General features: G+C 52.8%; 9 protein-coding genes across 9 annotated transcripts; 5 read left to right on the top strand and 4 right to left on the bottom strand.

Moving 5' to 3' along the window:
* Window positions 1–124: 124 nt before the first annotated feature.
* Window positions 125–2,290, bottom strand: QC764_610270 (uncharacterized protein). The gene is made up of 4 exons (XM_062949507.1): window positions 793–2,290; window positions 624–730; window positions 449–565; window positions 125–387 (listed from the first exon to the last, which is right to left on the bottom strand). The coding sequence occupies exons 1-4, from the start codon at window positions 957–959 to the stop codon at window positions 251–253; spliced, it is 528 nt and encodes a 175-aa protein (XP_062798258.1). The 5' UTR covers window positions 960–2,290; the 3' UTR covers window positions 125–250.
* A 4,608-nt stretch (window positions 2,291–6,898) lies between these two features.
* QC764_610260 (uncharacterized protein) lies at window positions 6,899–9,780 on the top strand. Its single transcript, XM_062949506.1, is given in 3 exon segments — window positions 6,899–7,696; window positions 7,710–8,167; window positions 8,295–9,780. 2 exon segments carry the CDS (start codon window positions 8,116–8,118, stop codon window positions 9,434–9,436), a joined length of 1,194 nt encoding a protein of 397 aa, XP_062798257.1. The 5' UTR covers window positions 6,899–7,696; window positions 7,710–8,115; the 3' UTR covers window positions 9,437–9,780.
* Window positions 9,781–10,128: 348 nt separating this feature from the next.
* SEC27 (Coatomer subunit beta') lies at window positions 10,129–13,616 on the top strand (the record flags this gene model as incomplete). The annotated part of the gene is made up of 9 exons (XM_062949505.1): window positions 10,129–10,455; window positions 10,688–10,729; window positions 10,807–10,852; window positions 10,912–11,053; window positions 11,119–11,309; window positions 11,363–11,562; window positions 11,616–11,741; window positions 11,797–12,614; window positions 12,668–13,616. Exons 2-9 carry the CDS (start codon window positions 10,688–10,690, stop codon window positions 13,614–13,616), a joined length of 2,514 nt encoding a protein of 837 aa, XP_062798256.1. The 5' UTR covers window positions 10,129–10,455.
* A 260-nt stretch (window positions 13,617–13,876) lies between these two features.
* On the top strand, window positions 13,877–14,405 carry QC764_0100590 (uncharacterized protein; the record flags this gene model as incomplete). The annotated part of the gene is made up of 2 exons (XM_062941073.1): window positions 13,877–14,024; window positions 14,227–14,405. The coding sequence occupies 2 exons, from the start codon at window positions 13,877–13,879 to the stop codon at window positions 14,403–14,405; spliced, it is 327 nt and encodes a 108-aa protein (XP_062798255.1).
* A 42-nt stretch (window positions 14,406–14,447) lies between these two features.
* QC764_610240 (uncharacterized protein) lies at window positions 14,448–15,957 on the top strand (the record flags this gene model as incomplete). Its single annotated transcript, XM_062949504.1, has 3 exons — window positions 14,448–14,650; window positions 14,802–14,943; window positions 14,998–15,957. 3 exons carry the CDS (start codon window positions 14,448–14,450, stop codon window positions 15,955–15,957), a joined length of 1,305 nt encoding a protein of 434 aa, XP_062798254.1.
* Window positions 15,958–16,139: 182 nt separating this feature from the next.
* Window positions 16,140–17,087, bottom strand: QC764_610230 (uncharacterized protein). The gene is made up of 2 exons (XM_062949503.1): window positions 16,929–17,087; window positions 16,140–16,864 (listed from the first exon to the last, which is right to left on the bottom strand). The coding sequence occupies exons 1-2, from the start codon at window positions 17,024–17,026 to the stop codon at window positions 16,258–16,260; spliced, it is 705 nt and encodes a 234-aa protein (XP_062798253.1). The 5' UTR covers window positions 17,027–17,087; the 3' UTR covers window positions 16,140–16,257.
* A 298-nt stretch (window positions 17,088–17,385) lies between these two features.
* Window positions 17,386–18,581, top strand: PMU1 (putative phosphoglycerate mutase pmu1; the record flags this gene model as incomplete). Its single annotated transcript, XM_062949502.1, has 3 exons — window positions 17,386–17,640; window positions 17,700–17,921; window positions 17,988–18,581. The coding sequence occupies 3 exons, from the start codon at window positions 17,386–17,388 to the stop codon at window positions 18,579–18,581; spliced, it is 1,071 nt and encodes a 356-aa protein (XP_062798252.1).
* A 249-nt stretch (window positions 18,582–18,830) lies between these two features.
* On the bottom strand, window positions 18,831–19,550 carry QC764_610210 (uncharacterized protein). Its single transcript, XM_062949501.1, has 2 exons — window positions 18,999–19,550; window positions 18,831–18,949 (listed from the first exon to the last, which is right to left on the bottom strand). The coding sequence occupies exons 1-2, from the start codon at window positions 19,398–19,400 to the stop codon at window positions 18,899–18,901; spliced, it is 453 nt and encodes a 150-aa protein (XP_062798251.1). The 5' UTR covers window positions 19,401–19,550; the 3' UTR covers window positions 18,831–18,898.
* A 302-nt stretch (window positions 19,551–19,852) lies between these two features.
* On the bottom strand, window positions 19,853–21,398 carry QC764_610200 (uncharacterized protein). The gene is made up of 2 exons (XM_062949500.1): window positions 20,904–21,398; window positions 19,853–20,851 (listed from the first exon to the last, which is right to left on the bottom strand). Exons 1-2 carry the CDS (start codon window positions 21,298–21,300, stop codon window positions 20,322–20,324), a joined length of 927 nt encoding a protein of 308 aa, XP_062798250.1. The 5' UTR covers window positions 21,301–21,398; the 3' UTR covers window positions 19,853–20,321.
* Window positions 21,399–21,439: the final 41 nt, after the last annotated feature.

Below are 21,439 nucleotides of genomic sequence, written 5' to 3'. Positions count from 1 at the left end.
GAAGCACAAAGGGGAAAGCCTAAAAATTCAGGTTTGAACAGCAGAAGCCCAGGTCACGCGGACATCAAGGGGTTGCTCACCGAAATCCCCAGCTGAATTTTACGTTTCGCGGCCAGTTTCTACGCATCCTTGATGCTCTGTATTCGAAAGAAATTTTACCGGTTATGCTTCACATTTTCAACCACCTGCCTTTACTCGCACAGGTATGTCACCTCAACCTACCCGACAACGAGAGAACTGTCGACACTCTTCATGGAGCCGTCGCGTTGACCAGCGGCCAGTTGATGCCCTTATCCTTTGCGCCAGTGTTACCGAGCCCCGCGCAGGTATACAAGCCGACAGCGTTGTTGGGGGTAGCGCGCATGTACACCAGATCGACGCATTGTTCTGTTTGGTCATCAGCCTCTGTCTTGGATTCCTTTTCTGGTCAAGGAGAAAGGTTGCCTACGGGGCTGGGGTGAGTCCTCCAACGCGATGCGGCCATCTGCCATGACGTTCCACTTCTGCGCCGGCTCGGTAGCGGAGCACTCCTTCAGGGTGAGCGTACCCATATCTCTCCAGTTACCTGTTTCTTGATATCAGCTTTGCTCTCTCTCTTGTGGGCAGACTCTCTCGACACGCACTCTTTGCACCGGCATCCAGGCAGAGGTTGGTTTCGGCCAATTGGATCCTAACACCGGTACCATCCTTGAGATACCACTGTTGTTCAGGCTTGTCATTCCTGATCTGACTATGGCAGGGAGATTTGGTTAACTTCCGGTGTTTTCTAAGGCGGGGGTTGGAAACACTGACACGACAACACCCGTACCAGCCTTCGCCGGCAACGGTGCCTTTGGTACAATAACGAACTTGGCGTCGACCGCCGAGGTGATGTACACCTTGCGATACCCTTCTGGTACCACGACCTGTCCTAGGCCTGTTGCGGCCAACGCAAGAACGAGGAACGAAGTCGAGAACATGGCGACTAGACAAATGCTTTTCCAGATGCGACAACCCCAAAAGTCCGGAATCCAGGATCAGCCAGCACAGTCATCTTCCCTCCTTTATACCCAGGTGCCTCATCACTGCACCCCAGCCTCGGAAGCAGCCGGTCCCATATTACGTCGCCCTCGGATTCAACTCTATGCCACGGCTCATCAATAACAAGCCATGAGCTGGCCCATCGCGCCATCGGCAGATGTGAGAGACCACAAGATGCACCAATCCCCCGGCCGGTCAGGCGTCGCCTCCCATGCCCATATATTATCGTGGGGTAATGCGGCGTAATCAGCCTGGAGGGGGTAAAACCAATCTCCATTCCACTTGAATTAAGCCTTTCTTGGGAGGGGAACAAGCCTTCGGTAGAAGGCGCCACGTTGTTGTGGTCCATGGTTTCGGATAAATGCCCAGGCTGGGGATTATCCTTAGTGCTGTTGTAGAGGATTGTGAGGAAGTGAGCCATGTCCGGCACAGCCAGGTAGTTAGCAATTTGAGAAGAATCAATAGTCCAATGCCCGCCTGGTTGAGATCAACTCTGATCCCCAGACCTTCCATTCATGCGCTCCCTGGCCCATCAGTCGGTGTCGTGTGTTGGCAAACAAGACTCACCCGTTGTCTTTGAGCATTGGTCCATTCTGTTTTTCTATAATATCACTTTTACACAATGGATTCGCGAGAAACTTTGTTTCTTCATTTCGAATCTTCGTACAATGAGGTTGCTTATCATGGACTAGTGGTCAATCTGGCATGGGAGCATTTTTGGGTAGGTGGACCTATCCTCCATCAATGAATAGTACATTTAAATTGCTTCATGTATGGGATCCATGGGCCTAGTGTAGGTTGATGGATACGAGAGAGGAGTGTTAAGTTTGGAGATACCGACACGGTGACTTCCTGAGTACCTGTGTATATGTGACTCCGTCCCCATTCAACGGACCTGTTCCTTCTCCATTAGTCAATATTGATCTTATAGCCACGGCCTCTTCCTCGTCACAAGCTCTGTCTCAGATGACGAACAACGTGAAACCATGTTACGAGGGCACATGCAACAAGGGAGGGGCTATAAGCACCTAGCGAGGAATCACGAGAGACAATCGACATTGTCATTTATTACCAAAGTTTAGATGGCCGTCAGAATGAAGAGTTCGCAGATCCTATCTAGAAGGGGTTTGCAAATATTGTCGACACCTCGAGAAAGGTGTTGTGGGTACAACGCTTGATTTGGCTCACCATCCTCTTCGAAAAGGAGCATCTTTTAGTTATGCCGTCTCAGACAGGCGTTTCGATGTTGCGACTTTGTTGATGCTCGATATATGCATCCTAGATGGTCAAGTGTAAGGTTTATTCTACCTTGAGTTGGCATCAATGCTAGTCTACATCCTTCATAGTCAACCCAAACAAGCTTTGATCACCTACTTCCGCCTCTTCTACCAACCTCATCCCCACCACGCCGCCATCGATCTTCAAGACGACCTGCTCCGAGATCCGCCAACACATCCTTGCAGCCAAGTCCGAACCCCAGGGATAATCACCCGTCAATGAAACCCCAACCCGACTCACCTACCTATTTAAACGCTTCCAACACTTCCTATCAATATCATGAAATTTGACACCAAAACTTCCCAATATCAAAAGGTGGTATTTCCCCCCTCGAGCCCCTCATACCCCACGAGACCAGCAAGTCACTGCCACGCTGACTGTGCAATATTGCTTACATTATCTTACCTGCTTCACATGTCTACCACGGCTGAGCACGGCGGGCTTGTGATCTCTCACATTCATTATTGACAGCACTCGATCAATCGAGATGGGTTTCATCTTCTTGACCGTTTGACCCCCACGTTGCACTCAAATGATTCCATCTCCAGCCCCATTTCGTTTTTCATACATTTCCAACTCGGTTCTTTGTTCGCTTTTATATGTGGAGCATGTGAACCACAATAAACGGAAATACCTTATCACCTTCTCCCACCCATGTAAGCACCAACAGACAAATCACACAGCCCTCATGTAGGTATGTAAGCTCATCGGATCAAGAAAACAATGAATAAGAACAAAACACCTGTTCCCAAGCCAGCCTGTGGTCAGAAAAGGGAGACACGGTGCCGTCCTACCCGTCCGTTTCCACCAGGAGCAATTGTATTGCCAAGTCGCCCGCAAAAGAGCGAATAGCGAAGCACGAAACAATTGCAGAAAACGGTGAAGCGGATCTCGTGGCTAAGAAAAAAGAGCCAAGCAAGCCAAGCACAAGATCCTTGGCGTCTTGGTTTGTGTGTGTTCTTCTTGTTGGATCCCAAAGGTGAGGGCATTGGTCGGGACATTCCCGCCGCAGCGGCTTTAATAACTGTTTGGTGTTAGCGAGGCGCGAATAATATATATATGCCCACACACCATGCATCGGCAGTACACATAATATGCCTCGGAGCAGCGAAATGCTCCAAATGTGGTTGGGTGATGAGGGATGGCTCCCTGTTCATCAAGACCCTGATGTACGTGGGTAGCTAGCTAACCGTGTAACTATCTTCAAGAAGGTCGTTTCACATCATGCCAACGCCGCAACATGCTTAAGCCGATGGGGCTCTTGGTTGGACCATCCAAATGGTGTTATGGATCCTCATGTTTCCCCACGATTTTGAAGTGCATAGAAAGCACTTTAGGTATAACCCTGTACTTCGACCGTGTAAGTGATAGCATGAATCAACTTTAGTCATACCGCTTCTCATCACTACGAGGCATGATTGACTGCCTCACCACCCCATCGAGGAGCGGGCATACACAGGGCAACTGCTATACGAATTGGCGAGCAAGTGAGTGAATAGTGATGGAACAGTGGTAGGAAGCCAGGTACAACCCATTGGCTTGGTACCAAGCAGAGACATTAAAGCACTCCACACTATGCGTGGATGGATGCCGAAAAAGGGAACCTTCGTCATTGTGGTTCGATTTTCCGTGGAGCCGCTCACACCTTTGGCAGATTGATCCACTCCTATCAAGATTGCGCTGATCAACATCAGGGCGTCGAGCACGTGGGTGCCATGACTGAACGGTGTTGTTGGCCCGTTTGTAAATGCTTCGAGCAACGTCGTCAGCAGTTACATGTGGGTGGATGGAGGTTTTTCAAGGGCCGCGTAACTGTTTGCAGTGCTGGTGGGATGAACCATGATTCCTAGATGCCTGGAAGTCGAGGAGGCTTCATATCGCAATACTATCTCTGGGATCACCACGATTTCGTGTTATGGCGGTCTAGACAAGCTATCGATCGAGGTGGATTGATCCTCAGATCAACAGCCAGGATACGCAGCTTGTTGTCAACAAAAATGGACGCAGCACAGCCACAAGAAAAAGATATCGCCGGCGTACAAGGATGGTTCCGTGTTATCCGTTTTCCCAGATACCGGCCGCCGCTGTGTGGCATGCGAGTCCGACGACAACGGCCTGACCCCTGCGCCGAAACCCTGCCGCCCCCGGGACCGGCGGAGAATGATACGTGGCGGTCCGACTCGCCGTATCATCTCATCAATGGCACTACACCGACATTGATCGACTTGAGAGTGAGGTCGCCTGTCACCATGAGAGAGCTATCCACGGCTCGTCAGACCAGAACCTTGATTCATGCGGGCTGACGATACCCTGTTGATGCGGGAGGGAGAGGGTGGAACTTGTGATGGGGGAAAACGGTAGCATGTGTTTGATGATCGGGACAAAAGGGAGGGTGCCAACGTCGGGACGATGCCTGTTCTGAGTTGACGATAAACAGCCGAGGAAGATGCCGCTGACCTCGCACTGTCGACGGCCGAACCGATGGTGATAGATCAAAAGTTGTCCTACGCGACGCGGGGTAACGACCTCTGTGACGGCTCACAGCAGGGGACGAACATATGCCGCAGACGAAATCAGATGATTTTTCTGCAGCACAAGGAATATTAGGAAGAGATCTTCAAGTCCCTGCACCGGTGCCAGCTTTGGCGTGCTTGAGGCAGGATGGGAGTTCGAGGAATTCCCATGATTGGCCTCAATGGGCAAGAGAAACCCACAGTGCGGAGCAGAGGAAGCCGGCCAAGAGCAAGGGACTTTGCCGGGTCTTGAGAAATCAAGATAACTTTCCGCCAGACACCACAGTGTAGTGTAGCAACTGGAACCCCCAGACCCTTAGATTGACATTGTTTACCGGCGGCACGATGGGGCACATATTTCCCTCAAGATCATCAAACTCGTAGACAGCAATGGGATGATAGGACGGGGATGGACCGAACATAGTGCCGAAAATAAAGACGAACAGGAGAGCCAGTTTTGCGGTGGCCACTTGGCACCTGTCGGTTCCAGGGATTGGCTTCGGTCCTGCCTATTTTAATGACAGAAGTCAGAAATGCATTCATGTGTGAAAAAGCATGGCGGCTGTCTGGGCGAGTCGGGGCCACATGTGAAGAGTTCTGACATGATGTTGGCCCGAAGCTGTCGACAAAGGACGTATCAAAATAGCAGAAACGAACCGCCCAATGCCGTGGGCCATGAAACGGCCACCAGGGAACCCAGGACCTGCTGATCGGCCAGGAACGGAACCAGGGGAGAACAAGGTTGTGCGAATTCGCGTAGGCTTTTGATGGACCGTGAAATAGCGATGATTGAACTGATTGAACTGATTGAACAGCGATGTTGGGTTCAGCGCCCGGTAATGATTTGGAGTTAGTCTGTGGTGTGTCGTGTCTGTCAACCACGGTCCACGAAAGAGAAACCAACAACCCGCAAAGTCCCGCAAACCCTGAACCCTGCCGAGACCTCCTATCGATAAGATAGGTCCACCAGTGTCGTCATAGGTGGGTCGGATGGGGAGGTGGATTGGGCTCCGCACCCAGCAATCGCGCGTGGGGCACTGAAGAAAAAAAAAGGGTCCATGTCCTCTTTGTTTCTTTGGGTTGTTCTTTGTCTTCGATCGATCCCAGGGCTGGGATTCCGTCAGACCTTCTCCCACGTCAGCCACGGTGACGTTGTGACTCCGTTACAGTCTGGGTGGATGGCGGAGATTATGGCCTTTTCAACTACGGTCCGTTTGGAAACCAGGCTGGGCCGGACAGAAAGCCAACTGTTCACCGTTCCATTCGAAGAATTGGGCTCTGGGCAGTGGCGTCGGATGCAGGCCTCGCATCATCATTATCAGCGTGCGTAGACTCACACTGTAGAGAGATCAACAATCGCTGTGGGCGCTTCGACGTCACCGCGCTGATTTCGGTCCCACGATCGACATCAAACCAGGAGAAAGAGAAGGCAGAAGGGGACGAAGTTACAATACAACATGACGAAAGTCTGGTCAGCATCGTGGCATCATAGCGAATCGCCATTTAGAGGTGAAGGAATGATGTCGAGGTCGAGTTCTGCAAGAGACTTCTTCCAACGGTTGAACTGAACCCTTGTAATCGGAGAATAGCACACATTGAGCCTCAAGTACTGCCATCCGAAACAATTAAACGAGCGATTTCATCGTGGCACCACCCGGGACTGCAAGTGTTCGTTTCCCCAAAGGGCCGCTTACAGCAGCCCTGAAGGCCCGGACCAGTTATGGAGCGAGATCGACAACGGCTTTTGCAGCTCTCGGCGCTTGGTGTTCAGCACAGGAGCAGGGTGGTTGATGGACCCTGGATGTTACCCCTCATCGAGAATCCTGATTACACAGCAGGCCAGGACCCTTTTGCCCTGGCAGCAGTGAAAATGGCTTCCGGCTGAGGACCCCGCCCACAAAAATTGAGACATGAGAATAGGTTAGCTCATATTATATTGCGAGCTGCACCTTAAAGAATAGCCATTGGCCTGTTAATACGCCTTTCAGGATAATGAAGAGGCCTTAATAAATATTTCAAATGCCTTTTGATTTACTTTCGAGGCATAGTTTATAACATCACATGGGTCAGCTTACTTTTGCTGTGTTAATTATTGTGTGGGCAGGGTGCTGAGGTAGAGCTTAGATCTCAACACCGTGACGGTCGACAACAAACCTGGTGTAAACACACCGGACGGGAATCTCAGGTAACACAGCAGGAGGTGTGACGACAACCTCCTCCGTGACCGGCGCCGAAGGATGACAGGTAGAGAGCCGGAAGCAAGAAATGGTCGGACTGTTAGTATGAGTATTATCATAGATGCAGATTACCTGCGTGGTGCTCGCATGCGTTGCATGTTGGGGAGGCGCCATGTCTCGGGAGCTGCGGCGGTGTTTGGGACACCGAGATTCTGCTCAAGATACCCGACCTAGCTAAGATTTGACATCGAGCTCAATAGTAGTGATGTTCGTCATCGAGCTGGCGCTTCCCTGGCCCCGAAGTCTCTTTACGTCTTTCGTGGGCCATGGTGACCAGTGAGTGGGATTAAGCGTAGAGCTGCTGTTAGTTTCGCCTTTCTGCTATGGATGTTTTCAACCGCAGTAGGTAGATAATTAAAGCAAAGCAAAGCAGATGGGTCGCCTGCTGGTCACAGCATGCAAGAATGCTTACCTACTTTATTTTTTGATGAAGCAGCGTTTTGGTCGTGGCGGGCAAAACGGAAGAGCGGGAATTGAACGTGGTGCACCGCCGCCCCTCGTCACAGGCAGAGTGGGGGCACCTTGTTTTGGGACGGTGGGGAGCTGCAGGCCTGCCACCCGGGCTGCACCCTGCCCTCTCCGTCCTTCCGTTTAGCGACCGCAAGCCACACAGCCGTCACTGTGGACCCACCGATCAATGATGCCCTTGTTCCTTCACCAGCACTCTCTGAAGAGGTAGGTTGACGGATCCAAGGCCCATGGGCCCTGGGGCCCCAAAGGGAAACCACAAGCTTCAGGTCCACAAAAGCCCACCGACGCTTTCTATCTCACGATAGTATAAAGCAAATGGCCTTTCCTCGTTGTGCCAAACCGTCCCTCCCCATCTTCCCCATAGCATCCAGCAATCCATCGACATCATCTGCAGATCCTCTCTCCACAACATAAAGTCTCCGACACTTCAACTTCAACCCTTTAAACTTGACATCACCTCGCCGTATCATCCAACTTTTTATTTCCACCTTTGATCTAAACCTTGTTGATCTTTGCATCCCCGCTGCCCTGATCACTCTTCCCTCTCCACTCACTCGTACTACTTTTTCACCACATACATACACATATCCGTAAACATGGAGAGAAATACCCCCAAGAAGGCTGTCCACTTTGGCGCCGGAAACATTGGTAAGTGGCGTCCCCTCCCTATTCCCGATCCCGAACCGGTCCAGTGTCTATCCCGTGGCCTTTCCGTGGCCTTCCCGTGTTCAACGGTGCCGCCGTCATAGACCGGTTGCTAACGTTGCTGGTGTAGGCCGTGGCTTTGTTGCTTGCTTCCTCCACGAATCGGGGTATGAAGTCATCTTTGCCGAGGTCAACGATGCCACCGTCAGCAAGCTCAACACCCACAAGAGCTACAAGGTGATCGAGGTTGGCGCTGAGGGCACCACCGAGAAGACCATCACCAACTACCGGGCCATCAACTCGAGGTCAAATGAGGCGGCTTTGGTCGAGGAGATCGCGACGGCCGACGTTGTCACCTGCTCCGTCGGCCCTAACATCCTCAAGTTCCTCGCCCCAGTAATTGCCAAGGGTCTCGCCGCCCGCTCAACGGATCTGACTCCCGCCGCTGTCATTGCCTGCGAGAACGCCATCGGCGCCACCGACACTCTTGCCGAGTTCATCAAGTCTCCCGAGAACACCAACCCCGCTCTCCTCGAGGATTACGACAAGCGTGCGACCTTTGCCAACTCGGCCATTGACCGCATCGTCCCGGCCCAAGACCCCGATGCCGGCCTCGATGTGAAGCTTGAGAAGTTCTATGAGTGGGTTGTCGAGAAGACCCCGTTCAAGGAATGGGCCGTCCCAGACATCAAGGGCATCAAGTGGGTCGACAACCTCCAGCCCTTCATTGAGCGCAAGCTGTACACTGTCAACACTGGCCACGCCACTGCTGCCTACTACGGCTACACTCGCCGCAAGAGCACCGTGTACGACGCCCTACAAGACAAGGACATCCGGGACGAGGTCAAGAACGCTCTTAAGGAGACGGCTGACCTCATCACCGAGAAGCACGGCATCGACGAGGAGGAGCAGAAGCAGTACGTCGACAAGATTGTTAGGCGCATCAGCAACCCCCACTTGGAGGATGCGGTTGAGCGTGTGGGTCGTGCCCCGCTCCGGAAGCTGAGCCGAAAAGAGCGGTTCATCGGCCCCGCTGCCGAGCTCGCGGAAAACGGCAAGGATTGCTCAGCCCTACTTGATGCTGCTGAGATGGCATTCCGCTTCCAGAACGTCGAGGGCGACGACGAGTCGTTTGAGCTTGCCAAAATCATGGAGGAGAAGAAGCCTGAAGAGGTTGTCCAGGAAGTTTGCGGTTTGCAGCCAAATGAAAAGCTCTACCCTCAGGTGGTCGACATTGTCAAGCGTGTCCAGGCCGATTCGAATGAGGAGTAAGGTCGTGCTGTGTTGAATTTCGGTTCGTTCTTGTCATTTGACGGCGTTGATGGTCAAGGCTCCTTGATGGGATAAAGCGAAGGGTTCATTTAGCGTCGGAAAGGGAACATCGCGGAGTCGATCCCGGGACACATGGACACGGCGTTTGGTATTTTTTCTGGCATTGGTTGATGATGATACGTGTTATAACAAAGTATGCTTCTTAGAGCGGGTTGGTGTTTTAATTGGGAGTTTCGGTTACTAGACAAGTAAGAGCTAGCATATCTTGGAGAAATGTCGAAGACTTAGTTTTGTACTTGACTTGCTGTTTGTTCACTTGCTGTCTTGCGTCTTCGCGTTCTGTGAGCTAGCTAGATATGTAATGTTAAATGGTCCATACCACGGTAGTGTAGCGTACCTATCCGCAGTGTCCCCCGTTGGATTACATGGCCAAAAATTGCGGCGATTGAAAATGGCCGGCTGGGCATAATTGAAGCTATCGTGAACTGCCAAGTTAATTTGATGAGGAGCAGCTGCAGTCAAGAACTCAGGCCAGCTGGAGACCTTGGCATTTCATTGACAGCGAACGTGGTCTGTGCGCTTTTAGCCTGGAATTTTAGGTTGCAAACTGTTCCCCAGATGGACTGGAGCACGAACCTGAACCTTACCTAATATTGGAGCCCACCCACTTGCAGCTGCTGCTGAGACCACATCGGCGAAATTGCGTCCAGAACCTCTCGATACGTGGCCGGCAACTTAAACAACGACGGCATCCATTCCCCCCCTTATCGTTGGCTTCCCACACTCTGTGGCAGTGACATCTGGCCCGACCATCTTCCAGCCAGATTTATTTACACGACTGCCGTCGCCTGACGTATAATTGACGAACTGCTGCCTCCTTGTGACGATTTCGAGATTCCCCTTTTGCGGTCAAGCAGCGTGAACCGATCCACCCCGCCGAACAAGCTCCCCCGAGCTCTCGAGCCGCTCCTTTCTCAAACATCCCACACCGAGACTCGAGATAATACACATTGCCCAACATGAGGTTGGACGTCAAGGCAAGTCGCACATTTGCTTTCGCTCCCTTGAATGCCGGGTTGTGTCACCCATGATCTGGCCACAAGCTCCAGGTCCCCCTGCGTACAATCCGCTGTCTTGCACCACGACTGGCGGCTGCTCACGACGCTCTCATGCTCGTCCAGCCTCTGATCCCTTGGCAACTTTTTTTTGCCATACTTGTGGTTGAGTGTCTCGTTCATTACACCGGCTAACATGTCTCTAAACATACAGCGCCAACTCTTTGCTCGCTCTGAGGTTCGTGATCTCCCTCCAGCCCTGGCCATGGGGGGCCGGCGCGCAACCGCCATGTTGCTGACATAGTTTGCCGACAGCGTGTCAAAGGCATCGACTTCCATCCGACAGAGCCATGGATCTTGAGTATGCCCTCGCGCGACCTCCGCTCGAGACGACACGAGACTGACCCCTATTTCGAACAGCTACCCTCTATAGCGGCCATGTCTACATTTGGTCGTACGAGACGCAACAGGTCGTCAAGACCTTCGAGCTTACCGATGTTCCAGTGCGCGCTGGCCGCTTCGTTGCGCGAAAGAACTGGATTGTCTGTGGTTCCGATGATTTGTATGGCATACCCGAGGTTGCGTGGGTGGTATGGTGTAGGGCAGAGAGCTGACCGAGGACGACAGCCAAATTCGGGTATACAACTACAACACCAGCGAGAAGATCACAACCTTTGAGGCGCATCCCGACTACATCCGTGCGATCGCCGTTCACCCAACACAGCCCTTTGTTCTCACGGCCAGTGATGACATGACAATCAAGCTCTGGGACTGGGAGAAGGGGTGGAAAAACGTCAGGGTGTTCGAGGGCAACTCGCGTAGGTTTTGGGAGCCAATTATGAAGCCGACAGAATGACTGACGTGCTTTCAGACTATGTCATGTCCCTCGCCATCAACCCGAAAGACACCAACACCTTCGCCTCGGCCTGCTTGGACAGGACGGTCAAGATCTGGAGCTTGGGTTCCTCCACACCAAACTTCCAACTTGAAGCCCACGAGACCAAGGGTGTCAACCATGTCGACTACTACCCTCACAGCGACAAGCCCTACCTTCTTACCACCTCAGATGACGTAGGTTTGGATGTCCTTGGGTACTGGACAATCTTACTGACGAGCTGCTATAGCGCACGGTGAAAGTGTGGGATTACACCACCAAGAGTTTGATTGCGACGCTTGAGGGCCACACAAATAACGTTTCTTTTGCGTGCTACCATCCCGAGCTTCCAATCATCATTTCTGGTTCCGAAGATGTAGGTTTATTGGATGAGATCTCTCGCTTGATCAGATGCTGATACCAACTTGCAGGGCACCGTGAGGATATGGAACGCCAACACCTACCGTCATGAGCAAACCCTCAACTATGGGCTTGAGAGAGCTTGGTGTGTGGCCTACCAGAAGGGCAAGCAGGGCATCGCGGTTGGTTTCGATGATGGATCCGTGGTGATTAAACTTGGCAGGGAAGAACCGGCGGTGTCCATGGATGGGTCTGGAAAGATTATCTGGGCCAGACACAACGAGGTCGTTTCCGCCGTTATCAAGGCGGGCGACGCGACCAAGGATAACGAGCCAATCACCTTCTCCACCAAGGAGCTAGGCAACGCCGAAATCTACCCTCAGGCTTTGCTTCACTCACCCAACGGCCGTTTTGCCGCCATTTGCGGCGACGGCGAGTACATCATCTACACTGCCCTGGCGTGGCGCAACAAGGCTTTCGGTTCGGCTCTCGACTTCGTCTGGGCCTCCAAGGAGAACTCGAACGACTTTGCGATCCGCGAATCGCCAACCAGCATCAAGGTGTTCAAGAACTTCCAGGAGAAGAAGGGCGGTCTCGACGTGCCGTTTGCTGCCGACGGGCTCACTGGTGGCGTGTTGCTCGGTGTCAAGGGCCAGGGTGGTATTTCGTTCTTTGACTGGCAAACGGGTGGTCTTGTCCGACGCATCGAGGTTGAGCCTAGGCAGGTCTACTGGAGCGAAAGTGGTGAGCTCGTTGCTCTGGCTTGCGAGGACTCTTGCTATGTTCTCAGATTTTCCCGTGAGAACTACAACGAGGCTGTGCAGTCCGGCAAGGTCGAGGAGGATGGCGTCGAGGAGGCCTTCGATGTCATTACTGACATTAGCGAAAGGTATGTGTCAATCGGCTTGTACACTTTCCACAACATTACTAACAAGACCACAGCATCCGATCGGCCGAATGGCTGGGTGATGTCCTCATCTACACGAATGGCACCAATAGGCTGAACTACCTTGTGGGTGACCAGACCTACACCGTGTCTCACTTCGACAAGCCCATGTATATTCTTGGATACCTCCAGCGTGACAGCCGCGTTTACCTGACCGACAAGGACCTCTCCGTCACATCCTTCGCCCTCTCTCTCCCAGTCCTTGAGTATCAAACCTTGGTGCTCCGTCAGGACATGGAGACGGCGGCCGAACTCCTCCCCAGCATCCCCCAAGACCAACTCAACAAAATAGCCCGCTTCCTCGAGGGACAGGGTCACAAGGAGTTGGCGCTTGAAGTGGCTACGGATCCTGAGCACAAGTTTGACCTCGCCCTTGCCCTGAATCAACTGGATGTTGCGGTTGAACTGGCCAGACAGTCTGACTCGGACCACAAGTGGAAGACTTTGGGCGACGCCGGTCTCGCCGCCTGGGATATCCCTCTTGCCACCGAGTGTTTCGTCAACTCCAAGGATCTCGGCTCCTTGTTGCTGGTCTACAGCTCCACGTCGGACCGTGAAGGTCTCGCCAAGCTGGCGGAGCAGGCGTCGGCTGCGGGTGCTCACAACATTGCTTTCAGCAGCAAGTGGCTCCTGGGCGATGTGCCCGGGTGTGTCGAGATCCTCACCAAGACAAACCGTCACGCCGAGGCAGTGCTCTTTGCGCAGACATACAAGCCAAGTCTTGCCCCTGCCATTGTAGTTGAGTGGAAGGACAAGCTGGAGAAGAACAAGAAGGGACGCGTGGCCAAGTCTCTCGGTGTCCCAGTGGAGGATGAGGAGCTCTTCCCAGAATGGGAGGAGTGGCTCAGACTGGAGAAGGAGGGTCCTGTTATTGCCGAGGAAGAGGTTGCAGAGGAGGAAGCGGAGGAGGAAGACGACGAGGAAGAGAGTGCGGATGAAGAGTAGAGGGCAGACAGGGGGTTTGTGATTATTGGCGTCAGTGGGGGGCTATTGAGAACCAAAACAGCTTCTTGTCGTCGGCAATGGAATGTGAGGGCTGGTTGCCTCGGGCTAGAATATGGTCATGGATGTTGTGTCATTGGTGCTTGTTATCTTTGGTAGCTGCCTCTGTCAAGCGAAGTGATTGGAATCTGATACATTGGCCCAGCCCCCTTTTTGCTTCTGTTTTGTTTTGTTGGTTGCGGCGTGCTTCAAAGCGAGAAGCGATGCGAGGCAGTGAGCATTTACGGAGTTACCTGTCAGCAATCACATTTTGGTCCGAGCTCCGGCTGGTGCGGGACAGCGGCGTAGGTGAGTCGGGAGCCAACGAGGACGCTGCGATTCCAGCGCTTGGTGGGGCTTCTGCGGGCGCGCGTGGGCAATTCATTTCCTATTTCTCGGCCTGTTCGGCGAGTTGGGACTCCGGACCTGCGACAGGAATCGGAAGCATTTTCTAGTCCCTTTTGTCATCCTCTTCAATCTTGGTTTAAACTAGTCCACCCGTCATCTCACGCTCTCTGTGTATTGACCTCGATCATCTTTTTTTGGGGGGGAGGCTAAACGTCGTTACTTCCAGGTTGTCATCGACTTGACTCTGCGCGCGCGAACCGTTCTCACCTAAGCCAGGACAAGCACCCCGCATTTTTGCATTTGCGCGCTGCTGCTTCTGCTGCTGTTGCTGCGCCGTTGGTATTCGTGATCGAAAAATTCTGTGGAATTCTGTCACCATTGTCAGCGAGGCAGTCTCAGGTATAAACATATTTTATCGGGGTTACTTGAGAGACAAAAGAAAACACAATGGCGGGCTCACCAGTGGACCAAGTCCCTTCTGCCACGGCCACCACCGGCGGAGACGAGTTCGGGTACCCTCATGGACATTTCGGACACTTGACCGCCGAGCAGGAGAAGGCGCTGCAGGATTTCAAGATCTTCTTGGGGGAGAAGGGGTTGTATACACATGCGCCTGGGGAGAAGCCGTCGCATGAGGATTGGACTTTGCTGTGAGACTCTTTTTTTTTTTTTTTTTTTTTTATAGTTTTCGTCTTATTTCTCTTGGTTATGATGTCACATATGGGGGTGGAGAGCACCGCAGTGCAAAGCGGCGCAGGTACGGAGTGTTGAGGGGCGCACGGCTAATGCACGGTTTGACAGACGATTTCTGCGGGCGAGGAGGTGGATTGTGGAGGATGCGTACAAGCAGTTCAAGGATACCGAGGACTGGCGCAAGGCGAACCAGTTGGAGGTGCTGTATGACACGATTGATGTGGAGGCGTACGAGGAGACGAGGAGCTTGGTAAGTCCTCTGTGTATGAACAATCAGGAAGCGCACTCTGACAGCCAGTAACAGTACCCCCAATGGACGGGCAGACGAGACAGGCGCGGCATCCCGATTTACCTCTTCCAGATCCGCCATCTCGACGGTAAGACGGTCGCCAACTACGAGAAGAAGGCCGAGTCGACGAGCGCCAGTCTGGCAAAGACTGATGGGTCAACACCCGAGAAGCTCCTCAGGCTGTTTGCCCTGTACGAGAACCTCACCCGATTTGCGCAGCCCCTCTGCTCGGCCATGAAAGACCGCGACAACGCCGAGACCCCCATCACGCTCAGCACCAACATCGTTGACGTCTCCCAGGTATCGCTGCGCATGTTCTGGAACCTAAAGTCACACATGCAGGCCGCCTCGACACTCGCCACAGCCCACTACCCCGAGACCCTCGACCGCATCTTCATCATCGGCGCCCCTTACTTCTTTAGCACAGTCTGGGGCTGGATCAAGAGGTGGTTCGACCCCATCACCGTCTCCAAGATCTTCATCCTCTCCGCGGCAGAAGTCAAGACCGAGCTGGAAAGATTCATGGAGCCGAGAAACATCCCCAAGGCGTACGGCGGCGAGCTGGAATTCGAATTCTTTGACCGGCCAAACATCGACCCCAGGATAAAAGAGGCGATCACCTGGGAAAAGGGGCACACCGACTTCCCCAGGGGGCCAGCTTATTGGGTCCCGTCCGAGGATGGCAACACGCTCGAGTTGTATGCGGTCGGCAGACAGGACGGAAAGCAAAGAAGAGAAAAGATTTGCAGCATTCCGTCGCCGTTTCCCAAGGTGGAAGAGCCGGCGGCGGCCGTTGCTGGTGTGAAGGAGGAGCAGGAGGCCAAGATCGAGGCTGCGATGGAGGGCGTCAAGGCGCTGTCGGTCTCTTCGTCGGATGACAAGCCGTCTACGGCGGAGATTTCGGAAAAGGTTGCCGCCGCTGCGGTGCCTGATGCGGTTGCGGAGGAGCAGAAGCCGGCTGCGGTCAAGGCTTAGAAGGTTGCATTGCATGGTGTTTGTTGCCGGTGTTGTGTTTCTGGCTAAGGGTAGAACATTGCGGGCTTTTTTCCTCCTTGTGCTTGTCTTGGGATTTGGGCTCTTGAGCGCGCGGAGTTTGATACCTTTCCTTTTTCTTCCGTTGATGGCATATGTTTTGGGTGTAGCAATAGAAATGCAGCTCTTTTTTGGGGGTCCAGCTGCGCTGTGTGTATATCATATCAGCATAAATAGCCGTAGTATTCTTCTTTCAGTAACAAAACACCCCGACGCCACGCTTTATCCATGACAAATGCATAGTTACCATCTCCCTCCAGCATATGAACCGCTACCGCCAGCAGTAGCTGGAACAATACCCTTTCTCTCCCTCCAAAGCTGTATCCCCTTTTCCAGCTCCTCCCAGCACAGCCCTTGCCTGCCAACAAGCTTCATCGTCACTCCTACGCTCTCCACCTCGAAATTAGGCCTCTCGTCATCAAAAAACAGCATATCCTCGTACCGCACCCCCGTCCGTTTGGCAATCACCTCGAAATGCCGTAGTTTTGAGCTCTCATAAATCTCCAGCCCTCCGCCCCCGCCTGTTGTAAAGACATCAATCACCTTTTTCGGCTGCCCTCGTATCTCCGTCTCGGGTAATCGTAGTGATTTGAGCACTTCACGACATAGATCGCCGACTGGGGATTTAGACGCGACAGCCAGGCGGATGTTGCATTGTGGGGAGGAGAGGAGGCGGAGGATGGCGGGGGCGTCGGGGAAGAGGGAGAAGTGCTCGCCGTTTCGGTCGGATAGTACAAAGGGGGAGAGGGAGCGGATGGGGGGCGAGATGTGGATGTCTGAGTAGAAGGGCCAGAGCGTGTAGTCTAGGTCGAGAACGATGAGGGCCGGGAGGGGGAGGGAGTCGGTCAACCTGGGAATGGAAGATTCATTAGTAGATGAGGATATATCGATTATGGAAGAGTAAAAGTACGTACCAGGAGGGCGTGGTAGTTGGCGCCGAGGATGATCCGGCGCTGTTTGTGGAGCCAGTGTCCGAGGTTGGAGCTTTGGATAGTTTCTTTGCTTTGGCCATTTGTTGAGGATTCCGGTGGCTTGAGTTTGCTGGTAATAGTAAGGCACGATGGTGTTCAGTGGGATGGGGACCGAGCGATGACGCTGTGATCCCAGGATGGCGGTTCCCCGTCAACAGCTTGGACCCCACCCTGGGCGTTCCTCAGGTTTGGTTCAGTTGTAGGGTTAGGGTCCTTCGCAGGTGACATCACATCAATTTTCACTTCAAACCATCAAGCCATCAAGCCATGAATTTTAAGTAGGGCTTACGCACATGTAGAAATCTCGACAGAATATGAGCCAATATGGCTGTGTGATGTTTTCCCTCTGCATTCCCAACATCAGACAGCATCGCCATCTGCAACACCCAAGACTTCGCACATGTTCACAATGATTGGACAGCATGCTACGGGCGCGGGGCATTGGTCAGCCTGGTCCATGCTCAAGCTGCTTCTCCTGACGTCCTTCCCTACACTCTCATTGACTGCCCCACCATCTGTCTCTCATCCGATCGCTTCATCTGAATCTGAATCTATGAAATCCTTGGCAGCACTGAAGACCATGGCACCCAAATATCGATTCACAGCCGTTCCCGGCTACTTCAAAATGGAAGGCCGCGGCCCGAGGAATGAGGTGGTATGTCTCTTGATCTCTTGGGTCTCATTGAGCATGACATGATTGCTTACAACCATCAGCCTACGATGCCGGGTATGGGTCTAATTGATCAACCCTACCCCACCGACGAGGCTTTCGACCCCCAACGCTCAAAACAGCCATGGGAGAGGTTTGTCAATCTCCTCAACTCGTGGAATGAAAGCGAGAAAGGAAAAGCGGCCTATAAACTCATATATGTCACCCGCCACGGCCAGGGCTACCACAATGCCAAAGAGTCTGATGTCGGCTCAGCCGAGTGGGAGGTGAGAAGCAACCACTGTTGGCCAATTTATCTCATAATGCTAACCAACGTCCAAACCCTTGACTAGACAAGATGGGTAATGCTCAATGGAGACGACAACTCGACCTGGTTCGACTCCCACCTCACCCTAGAAGGCATCCGTCAAGCCATGACCATGAACGCCTTTTGGCAGGATGCCGCAACCACGCTCAAACTGCCTCTTCCCAGGCGCTACTACGCCAGCCCTCTTGCCCGCTGTCTCGAGACTTGCAAGCTCTCATTTGAAGGCATCGAGTTACCTCCCGGTCAGGAGAAACCACCCTTCAAGCCCATCATCAAGGAGTTGCTTAGGGAAAGACTACATTTTCACACGTGTGATCGCCGCCGTAATGGCACCTGGATCAGGGAGAATTTTCCCGAGTTTGAGTTTGAGGAGGGGTTTGTGGATGAGGATGTATACTGGAAGACGGAGGGGAGAGAGACGCTCCAGGAGCATGCCGCACGTACGATGGCTTTGCTTGAGGATGTATTTGAGCATGAGGATGAGCAGATTATCAGCTTTTCGACTCATTCGGGGACGATAGCTGCGCTGATCAAGGCGACGAGGCATGAGGATTTCTTTGTTGAGCCAGGGAATGTGGTGCCATTTTTGATCAAGGGGGAGATTATTCAGCCTAACTGAGGGCAGGTCGGGGATTACTAGAGTATCCCGATATAGAGTTGGCTCTAGGGCAATCAAATCACAACAGACGTTTGGGGAACTAGTCCACAGCAAAGGCTAATACCAAGGGAATTTCAGGTAGGCTGACTGCTCAGTTGTACATATTTCGGATCGCTAGCTTTGTATGACCGAACCACACTGGTAGTCACAAAACGCAAAAAGGTTGCTGCATTGCGCTCCATTACTGAAGACCCTCATGCATATATGTGGCTTTTTCCCCGCTGTACACGAAGCCCAACTGCAATACCGAAAGTCTCCCGAGAATCAGGCATAGGTGCCTATTTACAGACTTTGGCAGCACCTATAATTTGCCGGACCGGGACATTTTCCTGCACCAATGTTAGTCGACTGGACACCATGGTGACTAGTCAAAAACATACCGCTGTGCGTAACCCCCCAGCAGGCATGTCCGTCCCAGTCGCAGTATGATCGAGGAGCACCGCATGGCTTGTTGGTCGACCCCTCCAGGCCGATGAGGCAGCATCTGATATCGGCCGCGTCACCAGGGCAAGCACCGCTCTTGAAGACACCGCCGAAAGAGTTGCAGGTGCCGGTCGAAATGCAGATGCCGCTTTGTCCCCAGGTGCCGGTGGCGGCGCTGCCGGAACAACGGCCATTCACCACCGCGAGGGCGGTTAGGGGAAAGGTGGTCAGGATGGCAAGCAGTTGCATGGTGGAAATGGATTTGAAAGTGGGTGTTGAGATGGGGGATGGATGTCGTGATCTGAGGGCACAACGACCCCTTAAATACCCGTTTCCTAACCCCCGAGAGACAACCATGACGACTCCCCAAGCCCTGGGTCACCGTCCATGCTGGAAAGACTCGCCTGATAGTTCCTAATACAGCAACAAAATCGCTATCGTCACCGCCCCCTCCCCAGGTCTGGAGCAGGACCCCAGATGAGGTTCTGATCATCGTCTGCTTCAGCCATAACCATGAACTGACACTGTTCTAGATCGTGGACAGCATGAGACGAAGTTACATAACAGGGAGAGAATCGACTTCTTGTCCGACTAAGTGACCATTGTGGCTTGCAGTTTGATGATATTCCCGTCCACAACTGGCAGCCGTGCAACGGTCTGGTCTCGCCTGAACTGCGGGAACCCATATTGGGAGGGTCTTTGTCCCTGGACCATATCAGCCAATCATTCTCAGGTCTCCGGGCGGGATTAGCCCTTCAGCTTGCAGGCTGTATGCAGGGGGACTCTCAGGCGGAAGAGAGAGAGTGCGGAAAGGACTTTTTATGCAGTGCTACGAGTTAGGTATGTGATATAAGATTCTCTGCTTCGCTTGTCCCCTGCCTTTCGCCCTGTCCAGGAGGTTGAACTAAAGCTTTAACATTTGTGACCAATCATGATGAGAAGTAACAGTTGGCTACTCGATCAAGACTTTAGTCGATTGGTAGTTGACTGGATCGCCATTCTATCGCTCAAATACATGCGCACTGCAAGGCGAGTTCAACCACAAACGGCAGGTCAGCTCAAAGTCCTGGTGGTAGGGTAGCATTTCGGGCTGATCCTGGGGGCCGGGCCGCTCATGACAGTTCGAAATTTCGGTGGCAGAGACTTGGCGTCAGGACTACTTGAGCCGTTCTACCCGGCCAATGTTGTACTGTCCCAGCATATCTTCAATAGTTCTAACGCAGTACTGAAGCGATATGCCCAATGAATTCAACAAATTTGTCCTGTCTTGTGACTTGCTCACTCCGAATCCCGGACGAGGAACCACACGGTATAGCTCACCCAGCAGCAGATCACGTCCCATCCTACGCTGCTCACAGCTGGGTGCTCATACAGTGTATCCAGGATGCTCTTCCAAGTCTCCCCACTGGCAAGGGGTTGCGATGTCCCGGCAGCCAGGACTGCCGCAAGAATGCCAAACTGCAATACCTTGGATGGCTCGCGAAGTTGGCTGGATTCTGTGCTCCCGGATGATATACGGTCCCTCAAAAGTGGCACAAAGGCCAAAACATGTGGCGCAAGGAGCAGAGAGAGAAAGTAAGGGCTGTCCAGATTTCCGAACAGAAAGAGGGTCACAGCCAGGTTGACGACGAGGATCAGGATATCTGAAGTCCGCGATGATGGCTTTTGTTTACTTTGAGCTGGTTTCTTCTCATCCTTGACATCGTGTGCAAGCACAGCAAGGAAGAAAAGATTGCTGGCAAAGGATATGGCAACAATCTGCCCCAGAAGCATAAAAGCCCAGATCTGGGGGATGTTTCTCTTCTTGGCTGCTTGAAATGTCAGTGCTGAGGCATTTTGAGTGAATGGATAAATATTGACCTTGGACAGAGAGCATCACGCTCCAGATAGCACAGAAACCAAAAATCTGAAGTGTCCACCATGCTCTGCCTGGCGTTTCTAGAGCGGAGAACCAGGCTTGCTTGAACAGTGATGTGTCCCGCAGCCACTCTCCCAAGTGTAACTGGTCATCAGCAGTCGCGCTTGGGGCATTGGCAGCCCAGTCAAAGTAGGACCACCTGAAATAGCCAAACATATACGACCATGTTGTTGCGAGGCTGACCACGGCCAGCGCGCCGAAAAGCACTAATGATCCGGCGCTCCTTTTGGCCTTCTGGACCGGGTGACGACGGACGATGCCAATACAGCGGACGGTGAGAGCCACAGCCGTGACCATGTAGCTGGCCAGGATGACTAGAGGTCTCGCGTTGGATACCATGATGGCGGGTTACCTAAGGTAAGGTACACAGTCTTGTCGGGGTTGATGATGGCATAAACTTGATCAAAATCAGGATCCTTGGCGATCTGATGTCGCTGTCTCTGTTGCCGCCAATCGCCCCCCTGCCCCTGCTTGATCT

The sequence above is a fragment of the Podospora pseudoanserina genome, chromosome 6, assembly GCF_035222485.1.
Source record: "Podospora pseudoanserina strain CBS 124.78 chromosome 6, whole genome shotgun sequence".
NCBI lineage: Eukaryota > Fungi > Ascomycota > Sordariomycetes > Sordariales > Podosporaceae > Podospora > Podospora pseudoanserina.
The sequence above is the reverse complement of the archived record's forward strand: the minus strand, read 5'-3'. Positions and strand labels throughout refer to the sequence as shown.

Bases quoted from the DNA above. Each gene is read 5' to 3' on its own strand.
- QC764_610230 (XM_062949503.1), bottom strand. From the start codon at position 17,026: ATGGCCAAAGCAAAGAAACTATCCAAAGCTCCAACCTCGGACACTGGC. The intron at 16,865-16,928 runs GTACGTACTTTT...TTCCATTCCCAG, and splicing joins CCAACTACCACGCCCTCCTG to GTTGACCGACTCCCTCCCCC.
- QC764_610200 (XM_062949500.1), bottom strand. From the start codon at position 21,300: ATGGTATCCAACGCGAGACCTCTAGTCATCCTGGCCAGCTACATGGTC. The intron at 20,852-20,903 runs GTCAATATTTAT...CATTTCAAGCAG, and splicing joins CGTGATGCTCTCTGTCCAAG to CCAAGAAGAGAAACATCCCC.
- QC764_610270 (XM_062949507.1), bottom strand. From the start codon at position 959: ATGTTCTCGACTTCGTTCCTCGTTCTTGCGTTGGCCGCAACAGGCCTA. The intron at 566-623 runs GTGCGTGTCGAG...ATCAAGAAACAG, and splicing joins CCTGGATGCCGGTGCAAAGA to GTAACTGGAGAGATATGGGT. The intron at 388-448 runs GTAGGCAACCTT...ATGACCAAACAG, and splicing joins GGAGGACTCACCCCAGCCCC to AACAATGCGTCGATCTGGTG.
- QC764_610210 (XM_062949501.1), bottom strand. From the start codon at position 19,400: ATGGTTGTCTCTCGGGGGTTAGGAAACGGGTATTTAAGGGGTCGTTGT. The intron at 18,950-18,998 runs ATGTTTTTGACT...ACATTGGTGCAG, and splicing joins GGGGGGTTACGCACAGCGGT to GAAAATGTCCCGGTCCGGCA.
- QC764_610260 (XM_062949506.1), top strand. From the start codon at position 8,116: ATGGAGAGAAATACCCCCAAGAAGGCTGTCCACTTTGGCGCCGGAAAC. The intron at 8,168-8,294 runs GTAAGTGGCGTC...TTGCTGGTGTAG, and splicing joins CTTTGGCGCCGGAAACATTG to GCCGTGGCTTTGTTGCTTGC.